The sequence below is a fragment of the Cavia porcellus genome, unplaced genomic scaffold (assembly GCF_034190915.1).
Source record: "Cavia porcellus strain 051 isolate PalLab524CR breed Dunkin Hartley unplaced genomic scaffold, mCavPor4.1 scaffold_2, whole genome shotgun sequence".
In the NCBI taxonomy this organism is placed as follows: Eukaryota; Metazoa; Chordata; class Mammalia; order Rodentia; family Caviidae; genus Cavia; species Cavia porcellus.
Window position 1 is genome coordinate 102,386,460 of NW_026947485.1, and position 16,502 is coordinate 102,402,961.

The following is a 16,502-nucleotide window of genomic DNA, read 5'->3' on the forward strand; positions in this document are numbered from 1 at the left end:
AGAGATCAGCTAGCATGTGAGTCAAGGAGAACAACACATGACACACAATCAGTGCCATCATCACCACTGCTGTCATTAGCAAGTTGCTAATGACCATGAGAGGCCCCAGTGTACCTGTTAATCAACTTCTGTTTTGTTGGGCCGTTAGTTGGTTTTTCATCTTTCACTCAGTTGCATTGTTAAAAGTGAATGTGTCCCATAACTAGCCTCAAAACTTTAATTTTTCCTTTTTCTGTTTTCTAAAAATAACTGTATATGCAAGTAATTGCACAAACTGTCAAACCTACCTGGTGATATCAGCCAAACAGCAGCTGGCCATCAGGCTGTGCCACAGAATAGTCACTTGTATTATATACACATCAGCTCCCTTGAGGAAGTCCTGATCAGGACAAGGGGAGTCCTCAAGAAACCCCTTTCAAACAAGGGATCATTTGAAAGACTGAAAGGGAGAGTTGCTGGAGTTGGCCTGTGTGTTTCATCTTCATCTTCCTTATCTGCACAGTTGGCTATAGATGCCATGGAAGGGACCATCCCAAGTCATTATTCACACCAAATAGCGGTGCACCATTCACAAGTGAAATCAAACCTACCCTGGATTGTAATGAAAAGTTGAAAAGCTTTGTCCAGCCTCTTTTTATTAAAAGTGGTATTTAATGATAGCAGGTAGTACAGTTTGTTTCTTGTCTTCAGTCCTGCCCCAGAAGAAAACCTCCTGAGTGTTAGTGAGAACATGTAATAAGATGCAGGCTACATCCGTCAAACATAAGCAACACTGCCAGAGATCTTCTAAAATGAACATAATTGTGCAACGCCAGGGAGACTGAGCAAGAATTCCTGCCAGTGACCGTGAAGTTGCTGCTACTGAAGTTACACACCTCTGTGAGCCTGGGAAGTCTGGCAGGCTTTTCTTGAGTTGCCAGACCTCTCCTGCCCTCCACACTACTCTCTGGAGCCCAGAAAAGGCGAAGTTTGCTCAATGAGCATGGTGTGGGAAATGTTTCTCATCTAAGGGTGTCTGCTGTGCTCTGTGTGGCCACAGCTCTGGACTTTTCTCTCTGTTGAGAACTTGCCAGAATCTCTACAAGTTTCCATGTGGCCACCTTTACTGCTTGCGGAAGGACACAGTGTATATCAGCTCCTTGGCAGACTGCAGAGGAACTGGGGTCTGCAGAACCCTCCAGGGTTACAGTCCAGTGTCACAGTTGACATTACCAAACCTAACACAAAAATGCCATCCAATGAAGGCAGAGGTCAGAAACATACCAATCACAGAAGAGATCATTGTGAACACTTAGCACCACCAGTCTCAAATGTTTCGTAGTCTACCTGCATGTGACTAATAATGCTAATCAGATCTGACTAACTTACAAAGAACTTGTGGCCAGTTTTCTCATCTGAAATGAGATGTAAGCCAAGTATGTTACTTTTTAATGTTTTGGAGTAGAATTCACTGAAAATGGGTCTTTAGTGATTCTGCTGCCATTTGGAGTCTTGGTACACCCCAGAATCTGAATACCCAAGACTCCCACTAAGTGCATCTGTAATGTGGGAAGAACTGTAAGATGGAGTGGCAGAAGGTCTTTCTGCTCCCTCCTGTTATACCAGGCACATGGCAGTGCATGAGAAAGCATTAGGTCCAAGGCAGGTATGGTGGGGCTGGCATACTGCCCTCTCTCCTAAGTGAGTCCCTGGTTATATCTCTAGTAGAGAACCTTGCTGTCTCAGACTCTGTCTGGTATTTAAGTTGATCAAAGGCTGAAGGCAAGACTGGCTAGAACAAGACAGAACTTCCACGTGACAGATAGATACCTTTGTCCACTGAAGCCATCTCATTTCAACTTGGTTAAGTTGCCTTCCAGGCTCCCACATCCCTAAACATGATGCCTTATTCCTTTGTATTCATGACTATGACCTTGTCTTGAAATGCAGGCCACATACCAGTCAGAAAGTTGGCTCCTCTATAATGACTGTTGTACTTACTTACATATCAGGAGTTTGTGATGTAGCAGTGGTAGCCAACTGGCTCTGTACTGTATGAGTTCAAGGAAAGGAATGTTTTTATCAAAACAAATCAGAATTGTATGCCTCCCTGAGACGTCTTTCTCCAAGTCTAGCAGGTGCAGTGAGTCAGGCCCCTGCTCTCAAGTAACGACTTTAGCATCCTGGGAGACACTAGAGGTGTGACCTTGGTGTGGTCTTTATAGTCCCAACTGATGTTGAGGCAAGAATCTTCTCTCCTGCAGCACTGGCTTCCTAACTTGGTGTTGTGGCCCAGACCCCATGACAATGCCTACAGACACACTATTTGAGTTCACATACTATAAGGCTTTCCCGGAGACGTGAGTTTGCCTCAGGAGTTTGCATTTAAGTGCCAACCTAGTTACCGGGAAGATCTGATGTAAGAGTGTGGATCATGGAGCCAGTAATTATTGGGGTTTCAGGGGTCGTCAGTGGGGAATCCTGGAGAAACTCCTCCACCATAACAGTGGCTGTTAGCAGTGCTGTCACAGCAGAGCTCTTCCTGGGATGAGCCAGGCGAGGTTGAAGAGGGCAGGGCAGGAGAATAAATTTCATTTTATTGTAGAAATGGAAATTTGTGTCATGCCTTTAAAAATCTGGTTTTATGTGTGTGTTTAATGCCATTCATTTTAAATGTAGTCTCATAAATCCTTGCTTCAGAATCAAAGCTGTTTAATTACATTTCACCCATGACTAGTTATCTAATGCCAATAGAGAAAGAGTTAAAAAAAGGAACTACAGAGTAAATCAGAGGTGAGATCTTTAGCACAAGCATAAAAAATCAATTTAAGATGAATTTTACTACCATAAAAATTCTTCACATATCCTTTTAAGAGCGAGAAATGGTAGGAAACGCAGCTCACATTTCAGATCCCCTAGCATGATGGAAAGAAGGCCACCAGCATGGGTATGGCCTGGAAGCATCAAACATACCTGTGTACTCGGAGACCTGTGTGTAAGGGCCATTAGTTCTGGAGGCACAGTGATCACTGGTGGGTGCAAAAACTCCTGCCTCTCACTTTGAGATGCCCATCTTCCACAGTGAATACTGGCTTCTCTGAGAAAAACCTATTTGTGGTATTGTTGCCAACCGGTCTTAACCACATGTGGTAGTACATGCCTATAATCCCAACACTCTGGGAAGCTGAGGCAGGAGGATTACAGGAAGTTCAAGGCCAGCCTGGGCTACAAAGTAAGTTAAAGACCAGCCTGAACTGCATAGTGAAACTTTGTCTCAAAAAGACCAAAAACAAAGAAAAAAAAAATAAGTCTTAAATGCTAACCTTGACTTTGACCTTGAGGCCCTTGCCTTTGCTACCTGCTTGACCTGTAAACCACCCCACCACTTGGGTTCTACAGAAGAAGTCACTTGAGCTTCTCTTCCAGAAGGCCCCAGCCCACAGTGACCTGACCAAGGGCTTGAGATAGTCCCATCCCCTTGGTGTCCTTAGTTGAGATTTGCTATGCATGGATGTCAAGTCTGTTAGCTTTTTCTCCAGGCAGACAGAGGTAACCCTGAGGCCACTGTTGCCTGTGCTCTGAGGGAGCACTGAATTATGCTCAGGTGGACACTATACCTGCTCCCTGTGTCCTCCTGGTGTCCTTGAAGATCAGAATGGCAAACATATAGCACATTTCTCTACCTTTCCTTTTAGATACCTTTGTATTTGGTGAGTGAGGACCAGAGGAGGAATAGAATAATTTTGTCTCTAAACTGCATAATATTTAAGCAGAGCATGGGACAGAAATTGTCCTTTTCATGATTATATATTGCTAGTAGGGAAAGAAATTAGACAATGAGAAGATGATGTTTCCATTTCCCCAGGAAGCTCTCTAGGAGAAGCCTCATTTTCTGCTTATAAAGTAAACCTGGCATTTCAGGGACCTCTTTGTGGGACCAGCAAGGGTTTCCAGGCAGCTGCTCAGGCTAAGACCACAACCTGTCTGTTCAGACTACCAGGCTAATGGAGAGCCCTATCCAGCCTTGTATCAGCTTGCAAAAAAACCTAGACATATTCTATGTAGTCATAATGTTGATAGGGTCTCCTGGTCCAGAGTTTGAGTCTCAGGCACAACTTCTCATCTCAGTGTTCTGACCCTGCCTGTTGAGTTCCCCGGCTTCCCTCTCCATCATTTCCTGCTTCATTTCTGAGGGCTGTCAGTATTTCAGTGCAGAGATAGCCTTCTCGGACTGACTTCCTGTCCCTCAGATGGAATGCAGAACTTAATTCTGGTGTTTGAGCACATGTTTGAGCATGTGTAATCGATGCCTCCTCTAAGCTCCCCCTTAAAACGTGTGTTGCATGTGTGAGCTACTCCTACCTTCCTGGACTTATGCTTTAACCATGCATGTACTTTCGTAACTAGAAGGAAAGCATATAATTTCACTGTGTGCCTCTTACTATCCAGATTTGTGCAAACTTGGTTTCCTTTTCACAAGAAAGTGAGGACTAACCACTCTACATAAAATCCAAGCTCCTTGTCTTAAGATACAGTATTGACTGTGTCATCTTCTCCAAGCCAGCCTGTGATACTGGCTAAGCTGAGGTGAGCCACTGGTCTCCTGCAGCCCACAACTGCACTCCCAGACACTAGCATGGGGACAGGGTCTATCCAGGCAACACTCACACAGGAGCCACAAGTTGCCCTAACTCTCTGCTGTACTCCTCTTCTGGAGCACTGGGCCTTGCTTTGTTCTTACTACTGTTGCCTGCTGGGGACAACCAGGACCTTATGGCCTCTGGTCAGATATCCCCCAGTCACACACATGAGATACCCAACCTATAGGAGAGAAGGACCCTTCTTGGCCTGCCACACACAGCTCATGCATACCATTCAGAGACTGGAGATCCTACCATCCTTCCCCACATCCTGAGATCCTGCCATGTGGCCTTTCGCTTTCTACACCTTTGTTCACCCCATCATCCCCCACACCGAATATGACTTGGGTGGCTTTTCTGTGGATCCCGTCTTACCTCTTGCCTTTCCTCATACAAACACAGGTAGGCTTGTACTTTAGGGTACTTCAGCATCATCTGTCATACCTGTGCTGGATTGCATTTGTGCCAGGTAAACAGTGACCATCCATCTTCTCCAGGATGCTCACAGTGCCATGTGTAAGAACAGATTATCTATAGATGGAAGTATTCATGCTGGCCCTCAAAAGTTGCCCAGTGAGGTATTGGCAGAGGGAATCAGGAAAAGTAGGCACAAGCTCAGGGAATATCTTGCTTCTACCCCTCAAATGTTTTTCCACCTTCCCACAACAGCCTCAGAAGCTGAGACAGAGACTAGAAATGTTGTGTCCACTGGGCCTGGGGAGCCACACAGAAGAATGCTGCCTGTCTGGGGCCTCAGAAGGTAAAGAAGGAGATAAATCATCAGAGATATCCAACCTAGGGCTGTGCCTCATGCATGTGGGGTCGTAGGAAGTGGAAATATATGCTAAATCTGCCATTGAACTCTAGGGTCAAAACCCAGAAACAAACCTTTAATGAGAGTGTTGCTCAGAGCACAACCTCAGAAGGTGGACCCTGGCTAAAGACAAGCAGTGGGCTCTGTGAAGGCCAAATCAGCTACAGAGAAGGATGCCCCATATTTAAGCAATGAAGAAGTAATCTGAAGCTGCTGAGGTGTTTGCATTTAAACATCCAGACAGTAAAGGGGAGGTGGTGACCAGAAAGTGACAGGAGGATGTAGGCAGAACTAAGTAGACATCCCAGGCATAGGAGTCATAGTTCTGTCATTGAAGCACCAGGCCCACAGGGGACTGCTGCATGGATCAGCCACTCTAGAGCTTGGGAATACGTGGCCAGGTCACACTCTGAGAAACTCTCCCAAATGCAGCCCAAAGACACCCAAAGGAAGCAATGTACCCGTCACTGTTGGAATTCACACTCGGTGGTGGGATGTATACAGGACATTCTGTTACTTTGATAACATTTCTGGAGAAATTTTTGATGAGAAGTACTTGATGATTTTAACTGCAGGAATACCCTCCATAACCCTTAAAAGAAGATAAACAGTTGCTTTTATGTGTCTTTCTTTTGTTCTTTCACATCCCTGTACTTCGCACAGTGCCTGAAGACTTGCAGAGCCCACATTCTAGGCCTTTGCTGTGCTTTGTAAGCTAGAAGGTAGAAGAGTGGTTGAGATGCCCGTATCCTCCTTCCTGGGCCTCCCTTAAGCTGTCCTTTTGTTCTCAGGCCTGCCATACAGCTGGTGAACACAGGCACCCACGGAGTAGTTGGCGATGTTCCTCAGCTAAATACAGCAGGCATTAGCTCTTCCCGTGGTAGAGGCAGGGTCCAGAAGTTTACTAAGCCCTGTTATCACTTTTGCAGCCCCATGGAGGCCCCAGCAATTCCTGAGGCTCTCAGCAACTCAGAAGGAATGACAGAGCCCCTGATGCAGTGTGCAGCCTGGCTGGATGCCTACTTCCACAAGCCTGTGGCCATCGATGGACTGCCCTTGCCTGCTCTCCATCATCCCATGTTCCAGCAAGGTTGGTAGCTGTGCCTTTCAAATGCAGCCTTTCGGGAGCCTCACTTACTAATCATCACTGACATCATAGCTCATCTATTGACTTCTCCAACTCGCTATTTACACATCCTCTGAACACAGGCAGCATGTGGCCAAACTGAGGGACAAGAGCTCATGATCTCCGCCCATTCCAAGTTGGTATGTTAGTTTTGGCACAGGGTCACATAATTCTTGGCAGAGGCAGTAAAAATGATGCATGTAGATCGACTCTTGACTCTCGCTGGCTGAAAGGTTTAAATAGGAACACATCTGAATAGCAGTAAATTTTTCAATAAGCTTATTGTTAACTTAAACTACCTGCCTGCCAACAGCACAGAAAATGAGACTTGTACATGGACAATTAGCCACTTCCATAAACTCTCTTGGTGACAGCTATAACATAGACAGAAATTTTGTATCTTCTCAAATTTTAAGCTTCCCTTCTCAGACTTAGGATAGTTAAAAATATTACTGAAAGATGGACTAATGTTTCTTAAATAAAGCTTGCTAAAGTCTTAAAGTATTTAATGTAGCTAAAGTCTTTCATAACCTAAAAATGCTTTCCTGGTATTTCTTTTAATGTTTTTATTTGGATCTGCACAGCACAGAAATTTAATTATAATAGCTATCATCATTCTAGATGCATACCAGAAATTAATTCTGCATAGTGATTTTTATAATTATTTTAATGTAAATGAATATATATTCATATTCATATGTACACGTGTAAATATATATTTATCCTTAAGGAAAAAAACTACCCTGAGATTTTAGATATGGTAAATTTAAAACAATCTTGAATTTCAACAAAGTGCTTATTGAGTACAATTAAATGTATTCTAAAGGCTGCTAAGATTTTCAGCAAAAACAGACTTGTAGTTTCCACTGAAGCAAATGCTGAAGCCTCTGAGCTTGCGCTAAATCTGAGTTTACTAACAAGGTCAGACAAGTACGGATACCTAAAACCAGGAACTTTTGTACATGTGTGCAAAATGCAGTAAAGTACAGCTGCAGTGGACCAGGCTCCTTATTCTCCCCTGTAACAAACAGAATTGTCTCAAAAGGTTTCTCTTAGCCCACCAGGAATTTAGCTCAGCAGCACAAGCACTTGCCTGGCAAGCACACAGTTGTGAATTCAATCCCAAGTACAAAAAAAAAAAAAAAAAAAAAAAATGGAGTCCTCTTAACAAGAACTCCATAATTTCTAAGTGGAAGGGAATGGATGAGTGTTTCTACAACACTGCACACATTCAAAGAACCTCCATCTTCACCCATGAGGCACAGAAGCCAAGGGTGCTGTCCCACCCCCTTGCCATGCCCCTGCCCAGCACATCACCCTACCTGCTATCCCCACCACCACATGTCCATTCCCAGGAGTTATAAGCCCACCGGTTGAGCACGTCTGACCTGCCCCACACCAGGAAAGAATGCTGTTGAATAATCCAAAGAAGTGAGATGGCTTTAGTTTTTTTAAGTGGGAGTTGGGAACCTTTAAGCAGCTGATTCTACTATCCAGTGTCTCCATTTGGGGTTACTGCCCAGCAGGCTCTTCTTTACAAAACAGATAGGGAAGTATCTATATAAGTGTATATCGGCAATTAGTGGAAGATATGACTCTGTGAAATCCTAAATTTAAAATTTATTATATAACTTAATGAAAAATTTAGAGGCCAACATTACAAGAAAATTGCTAGGTTGTGGCAAGTCAGACAGTGGTTGCTGGTTGTAGAATGATGGCCTAGCCCCTCCTGGGTCCAGAGAGTCATGTGCCCTTGCCAAACTGTCCTGGAGAAAGAGCCTTTGTGGCTCTTCACAGTGCCAGGGCGATGATAATGGGATGATCCATTACTCCTCAAACTAGCAAGGAGGCTTTGTGGCCTCTTTGCTACCCCACAGCAGTGTTTGCTGGCCCCTCGTCTGGGGACTGGCCCTCAGCGCCCCACAGGCACATTCCTAGCCCTTCAGGAGACCACTTTTATCCCTATATCCTTGGCTCAGAAATCCACACCAGATCCGCACAGGCTGTCTCCATGCCTACAGGTCATGCTGGATCTTGGTGACCAGGAAAACTTATAGTAGTCATTGGGGTAGGGTAAAGCCATCCAGCTGCCCCAGCCCTGCAGTACAGGCAGGAACTTCTAACTGGGGCCCAGCTCATCTCTGATTAAGCTTTGGATGGGAAGAGCTCAGACTCTAGCACCTTTCTTTCGCTTGATACTGTGGGACTCCAAGACAAGTGCAGGCTCAGAGTGTTTATTTCTGGAGCCTTCTCCTAGGGTCTGCAGTCCCCTGAGCCAGGGCCACCAGCCACAGTTAGCTAGTAGATACTGATGGGGATGGTAGTTTTCACACCCAGGTGTGTGCAAGACAGGTTTTTCTAATTTAGTGCAATCATTTACTCCTGAGCAGAAACCAGGTATGTGGCTTTTACAGTTCAGGAAGGGAGGCAGTGGCTGATGCTAACACACAATTAATTGCCACTGCCCCCAGATGCGGAATGCCCTTGTCTTTCTGGCATTTTTGGAGGTTGCTCTGTCTGGTTTGCATTTTATAATGCAATGCAGTGACATCAACAGTGAAGGAGAAGTTCCACAAGAGGAAAGTCTTCCAACAGTTCAATACCCTCTCAAAACTGTGAGTTCTAAGGAATCAATATTCTGTGCAGATAGAGAGGAATGGGCTCATGTGAAATAAATCTTTCCTCAACCAGTTCTCTTTCTGTGCATTTTAATTTTTAGATGTGTTTGATATATTTGTGTGTGTGTGTGTGTGTGTGTGTGTTTTGGTACCAGGGATCACACTCAGGACTTTGAGCTTACCAAGCAGGCACTTGAATCACTGAACTAAATCCCCAGCCCCTTGTATATCATTTTTCATCATATTCTTCTCAGATTCTATCCGTGTATGTGTGTGTGTGTGTGTGTGTGTGTGTGTGTGTGTGTGTCTGTGTGTGTCTGTGTGTGTGTTGTGGTACTGGAAACTGAAGTCAGGGCCTCTGCATGGAGCTATATGCCACACCCCAGCCCCTTTTTTTGAGATGGAGTCTCACTAAATCATTAAGTTGCCCCAGCTGGGCCCAAACTTGAGATCCTCCTACTTTGTCCTAGCAGACTGAGATTACAGGCATGCACCACTATGCCTGACTCTAATTATTTTGTTTTTTCAAGGCCAGGCCAAAAAACCCAAAAATGTGTTAAGTTAAACCATTTGAGATTGCTACTTTTGTAGGTTAGAATAAATCACAAGTAGAGAGAATTTCATGTGGCACAACTTCTTAGAGAATTTCTAAAGGTTAGTAGTGAGTGGCACGTCAGTTAGCTGGGCATTTGAATGGAAAAAGACAGTTAGGCTACCCTTCCCAATCTGGGATCTGGGGTCTTTTTTCTTGGACTGCAGCAGGTGGGATTAACCCTGGAGAGGGAAGGTAAGGTTCCTAAGGGAAGGCTTGTCTTCCCATTGAAGGAATCAAAACAGAACCCAACTCTTTTACTTTGTTAGGTTGCTGATTCAGTAGTAGTCAGGTCATTTCCTAAAATAACATTAGTCAAAGATTGGGGGGGGGGTGTTGCTATACAAGCATACTGAAAGTTTCAGTGTTCTGTTGAAAGTCACTGTCACTTCCCTCTTTTAGACTTAGCAATCTTATTGCCCAAAGAATCATTTTTAAGGAGACCAAATTTCTTGTGTTCCTTTTCATACTCATTTTTCCACAACAAATGCTTATCTCATGAAACCATGATTCTTGAACTTCATCTTTACATAATGTTCCTTTTATCATGAAATACTATTTAAACTTTTTTCTTATCACTCCCTGATGTCTTTACATTTCATGTACTAAACATGTTAATTGCTTTGTGTAAGTTCCATCTTACAGTGGACCTAGAGACCTTTGTCACAAGTAGTGAGACTAGCAAAAGTAGTCATTGCCCAGAGAACTTTTTCACAATAAGCTCCAGAGGAGCAGACCTGTGGGATACTGAGTGGACTTGCAGATGCAGAGTGGATGTGGGCACACTCTGCACTCTCCCATCTCTGAGCCTTTTGGCTTGGAGCTCCTCCCAGCAGATGTTGCTTCATGATTTAGCACCCAGGGGACGTAGAGTAGGGCTGCTGACTCCAAGCCACTGAACTTGTACCTCAATTGGGACCTCACTGCCACTATAAGATGTCAACAGGCACCCAGGGCAGGGCAGGGTGCTGGCCACCCACTGTGGCCTTACGCGTAGTGGAATCAGCTGGTCCTTACTAAGCTGTCTCACTGAGGATGGCTCTTTAACAGATGAGCTCTGAGTTTTTCTTTTAAAATAACTGCAATGTTCCCTTTTAAATGGAATATTTAACACTTTAATAACTCCTTTGTCACAGCTATTAGTTTAGCTATGAAATCCAGTTGCATGGCAGCAATAAAACCTGCATTTCTACACTTCTGGCTACAAGTGAGTGTCGTGACTTCTGTTACAGAGCCCCAGAAACAATTCATGTTCTCATGTTTGTGTGTCTCCATGTAACCCACTCATTTCTAAAGGGCATCTTACAAAAACCTGCCAGAGAGTTAAAGAGGAAAGGCTTTCTGAGGGTGAATTAATTTGCCAGAATGTCCTAGAAAATGATCTCAGTTGGGGCCAAGGGAGCCCTAGAAGGCAGATGATGACCAAGGGAGTGGCAGTGGAGAAGGGGGACACCTCCCTGGGTCCCTAGTTGAAGCCGCTATTTAAAAATACACCCTGGAGAGCCAAGCAAGAGCTGATCTTGAACCCTTCACCCTGCTGTGGTGGATGGCCCAGCCTTGGCTCTTATAAGTTGGCAACCTGCACCTGCCCCGTCTTGGCATCTGTCATCTGCCGGGTGGTATCCATCTCCTGGGAAAAAGGCATTCAAGCCTCTACCTAAATGTCCAGGGGCATTTCTCAGCCTGAGTTTGTCTGCAGAGGTACCACAGCTATGAGGGACATGTTCTCTGGAGCCTCCCTGTAGTGGCCCAGCAAGGTGCAGACATTACAGTTACAATCACATTGCTCTGCTATTTTTCCCTGAATTTAAAAAAATGAAACAAAGACATCAATGCAAAGAAAAGACAATGGATAAGATGGGGGTAAATTTATAAGATCAGCTCAAGTAATAGCACTGTTCTCCCCTGTTTTAAATAAGAGCTTATAAAACTTGCTGACCTTGCTGAGATATTACCTGGTGGAGATGGAAGGTTCATAAGCCTCCTTCCAGTACCCATTTATTGATTAAATCAAACTAACAACACTGAACTTAAAGCAAGTAAGAAACAACTGGTAGTGCCTTCCCATGAGCTGGGGCAGCTGCCATGGGGAATGGGAGGAGAATCAAGAAGCCAAACCACACCCTTCCATGAGCCAAGGGCAACTGCCATGGGGAGCAGGAAGAGAATCAAGAAGCCAAATACGCCTTCCCATGAGCCAGTTGATACATGGGCTGGGAGACCAGAAGAGCAACTCGGAAGAAGTCAGGCTAAGATGATAACAACTGAATTAAAAAAATAACGGGCCAGGGATTTAGCTTAGCGGCATAAGGCCTACCTTGACAGCAGTCATGAGTTCAATCCCCAATACCAAAAAATTTTTAAAAATGCTTGTATTACTTGATTAACTTTGCAGGCCTAAAGCTGGTAGTCTGAGCATCTATTTGGAGGCTAACAATATGCATTATAGCAACTGTGGGGGATTTCCTGCTATCTTGTTTTTGAAATCCAATGTTTTGTTCTGTTTTACTATGTTTTAATCCTGTGTCTGGTAACCTGAGCAACTATTTTGAAGATAACAGTATGCAATATAACAACCATTGTTAAATTCTCATCATCTCATTTTGAAAACCTGTATAGCTATCATTGTTGTTGTTGCTACTACTGCTGGTGTTGTTTCACTTTAGTTGTTTTCTTTGGTTTGTTTGCCTCTTGATTTTCCATTTTTTTTTTCTCTTTAAAATAGAAAAAAGAAGCAGCTGGTAGAAATGTAATTCAGTCCACCTCAGAGCCGCTGAGTCTTTTCCAGGACAGTGCATGTAGAAATCTGGGTCTAAGACCTGCTGAGGTCAAGGCAGAGATAAAACAACCCAACCCAATGCCTGGGAGGGCATGACAGGCCCATGAACTTGAAGGTAGCTGAGACCATTTTCAGATATCTTTAATTAGTAGCAGAGCATGCAGCCAGGAACACTGTCCTTATCCTCATGGAGAAGAAAACTGAACAGTTTTTGTGCTTTAGAGCAAGAGAGAGTCCAGTGATATAGTTCGGTAGTGGCAGGGAGTTTGCCCATCGTGAGTGGGTTTGGTGCCCAATACCAGAAACAAAAACTGCATAGAAGTACAACCACTTCTTCCAGAGGACCCTGTCTGCGCACTGGTCTTGATTCATGAGATCTAGCCCTTGGGATACTTCCCTTCCCAGGGGAAGGGACTTCCCACATGGTTCCTGTCCCTGTTGCTGCCAATTGCCCAGTTCATACAACAATATTCTTGTTATACTCAGCCCCTCAGCAGAACAAAATGCTAAATGTTCCCAAATGCAGGGCCCTCAATTTAAGGATTCCTTAAGGTTGAGGGATGCAGATTGAGCATGAGGGGTTAGGGAGGTAGATCCCCAGAATGTCCTTGCAGAGCTCCCCACAGAGCCCCTGAGGGGTACCATCTCTTCTGGTTTGTTCTGACACTGTCCACGTAGGGCCAGTCTTGCCTACACCAGTGCCCCACCCCGAGACCTTCTGCTAGACTGAGCAACTGCATCTTGGCACATTGGCAAATTTTGCGGGCCAACAAGCCTGAGGTTCAGATCGTCTTAGTTCATCATTTCTTAGTTTTGAATATTTGCCAGGTTCATACCTAGCAAATGCCACCAGCACTTGTTCTTTTCTTCACGCTGTGTAACATCTTGGACTAGGAGAAAGTTTCCAAAGGTTCAACTATGATTCACTTAAGCAAACAGCTTTTTCAGTTGCTCTTATGTATCAGTCCTTGTTCAGTGGAACAGTAGTTATATATCAGAATCCTCTAGAAATCTCATCCAGAATATTTTGCCTACAGATTCCCATACTTCTCACCCTTCTCTAAGACATACCAAAGTCTTTGTCTAGACAAATCACATAACCCTGTTTTGAGAATTGCTGTAAAGTAACTTATTAAAATAGACCCAAGGCTAGGATGTAGCTCAGTGGCAGAGTGCCTGCCTTATATCCATAAGGCCCTGGGTTTGATCCCTAGCACCATAAATGAGGACCCAGCTCTTACGAACGCTTTTGCTGTGTTCTTTGCCTTATACTGAGTTTACCATTTGTAATAATGTTTTATTTTGAAATCTATAACTGTGCACATTTAAGAAGTGTTTTACTATTGTGTGCTGACAGCTTAAATTCTGGGTTATGTGTACATATGTATCTGATCTAGGAATTTGAACATAGCTCAGCCAAAGGGTGGGAGAGCACATGTACAATTCATCTTCTTGACTTGGGAAGACTAAGCTGGTCCTGCTGCGTGTGAACAGCTCTGATGCCAAGTTGTTGAAGCATTTGAGAAGATGCCCCAGGGTGTCTAAAGATCCTGTCCAGGGGAGTGTCAGCAAAGCCAACCAGAACCTTCAGGAAACCTTTGGATACATTTAGTCAAAATATGTCTCTCTGTTAAAACAGCCAGAGAAGTGACATGATAGATTCTTCTGAAGGACTGTGAGCAGTAAAACTGGCCAGCAGGAAGGAAATGTCTAGACTGGAAGTTGGACTAACCCTGTCTTCAGTAGACCCAATCCTGGGTTTAAGCCTGTAGTTTAAATACTCATACCTTACACTTGACTGGGGGAAAATGTGAAATGCTCACCTCCTTGCTATCGGAGTCACTGCTCAGGGACTTCTGGTAGTGGCCAGAGCAAAACCACGACCTATTGGACTCCAGGAAATTCATGATGTCCTTGTCCTTGTTCTCTGACTCATCAGCAACTACCAAGCCATCAGAAAGTCTAGTTACCTCGGGTTTTACCTTTAGTCCAAGACGCAGTCAGAGCCCTTCTTCCCTGAGGTTTCCATGAATTCAGGAAAGGTGAGCTGGAGAGTGTCTGCACAGTACAGCCTGCTCAGGCTTGACAGTGAGCCACCAAGATGGCACAAAAGCTATCTGCATGTAAACCTTGTTGGCGATTAGGAGGGCCTCTGTTGCAGAATTTATTATGAATGCTGCTTTTATGGGAAAATACATTGAAATGTAACTTACTTCTAGCTTAGTAATTAAACAGTAAATCTGTGAAGCTTTCTATTAAAATAAGTCATCCTTAATAATGACAACATATTTTAGAAGGATCAGCTGCAGATTCCCAATCTAAGACTTGAAACAGACTTCTCCTAACATAGTAGCAGCCATCAGATATCTGAACAAGGAAATGTAATTCGCATCACCACTGTTGTCAGTGGTTTCAAATTTGAGATGGGGTCTGAAAAACAGGGATTTCTATCAAATCTATATTTTAAAGAACAGACTTTTCGCTTACATGTGCTTTTAAAATTTTTATTCCCACTGTATTCATTTCATAAATGTGTGCTACTTTTAAAGAGATGCTTATCTTAATATATTTTGTCATAAAATGCTAGATATCACATTTTACAGATGTTAGTGCATTTTGAAATCATTCAAGCAATTATACAATTTTCTCTACTTGTGTATATTTATAGATAAATTATAAAGGATATAAATTTGATTATAAGTCATTAATATGTTAAATATTGACAGAAAATTAATGGCAGTTTTACCATAGAATGATTGACTTTAGGAGCCAAAAATGTAAAAGCTATTACATAATTTAAATGCTTTCACACATGATTTTTAAACTACAACCCTTAAGTGCAACAGGGTTTAAACTACAACCTTTATGTGCGACACTGATTTGGAGGGTAAGATTTATGAGTTTGGTCCTAAAAGTTGTGTTTTGTATGGCAGAGTAAAAACTCAAATATATATGTGAAAGAAAATCATCTCTTTCAGAGGCCCGTGGCCACCAGTGTGGCTGATAAGCTGTGTGAAAATAGAGATGGGAACACCTCCAGGACAGAGGACCTCCCGGAGGCTCAGCAGGGATGTGTCCGGCCCTGTGTCATGTTTTTATGCATAGAGTGAATTACCTTTGAAGAAGAAAATTGGAGAACAAAATAAGAGTAGAAGGACCTCTTTTTAATGTACTCTTAAATACTTCATTTAGTTTAGCTCAGATTGGGTTTTACTAGCATCCTAAATATTTTAAGGCAAACATTTATAACGTTTGAGAAGTGATATTTCACATGAGCCTGCCCCTCAGCCAGGATAAATATATACAGTGTATCTGTTACTATGATAATTAATTTTTCTTGGCTACTACTATTAATATAAAAACACATATTGTGTAGAAAACAATACCCATTTGTAAACTTGTGTGCATGTGCACACGAACTACCTACTTTTCTAAAACAAAGTGTATTCCTTCCTCAACTGGACTCATGTGATCCTCCCTGAACAGTGTGATTTTTTTTCTCTTCAGCCTTTTCTTACTCAGATAGCTTCGTGAAGACCTAGGGGCTGAGCTCAGGTGACAGGATGGGTTCCCGTGGCCAAGACACACTGTTCATAGAAATTCGCATCTCTTCCTCTTTTCAGAATAAAATATGCAAGAACCAACATAAATGGCATATTCCCTCTTTTTTTCCCCAAGAATTGAGCCTTTGATGTTCAAGAGCAGCTAATATTAAAGGCCATCCCTAGAAGCTGTAGAAACCATACCTATTTATAACAAATGGAAAACAGCACAAATCTAGCTGAATGTGATGGTATCATTAGTTTGTGAATCGCATCCTTGAAAATAACTGTGGAGGAGCCAAATCGGTTTAAAAGAAGATAACAAAATGGTTTAAGCTACTTAGGTTGAATGCCAATTATATTTTAATATTCAACTGAGCATATTTTACTAAGAAAAAAGGCGGCGTTGACG

At 43.3% G+C, this 16,502-nt stretch overlaps 1 protein-coding gene across 3 annotated transcripts in view; it reads left to right on the plus strand.

The window, feature by feature from the left end:
* Positions 1-16,502, plus strand: part of Mgmt (O-6-methylguanine-DNA methyltransferase) — a 283,026-nt gene that overhangs the window by 226,309 nt on the left and 40,215 nt on the right. For all 3 annotated transcript variants that reach the window (XM_063244936.1, XM_013143204.3, XM_063244937.1), the window contains exon 3: positions 6,363-6,523. In XM_063244936.1, the coding sequence (XP_063101006.1) occupies positions 6,363-6,523 (161 nt within the window). The remainder of the gene's footprint in view (positions 1-6,362; positions 6,524-16,502) is intronic.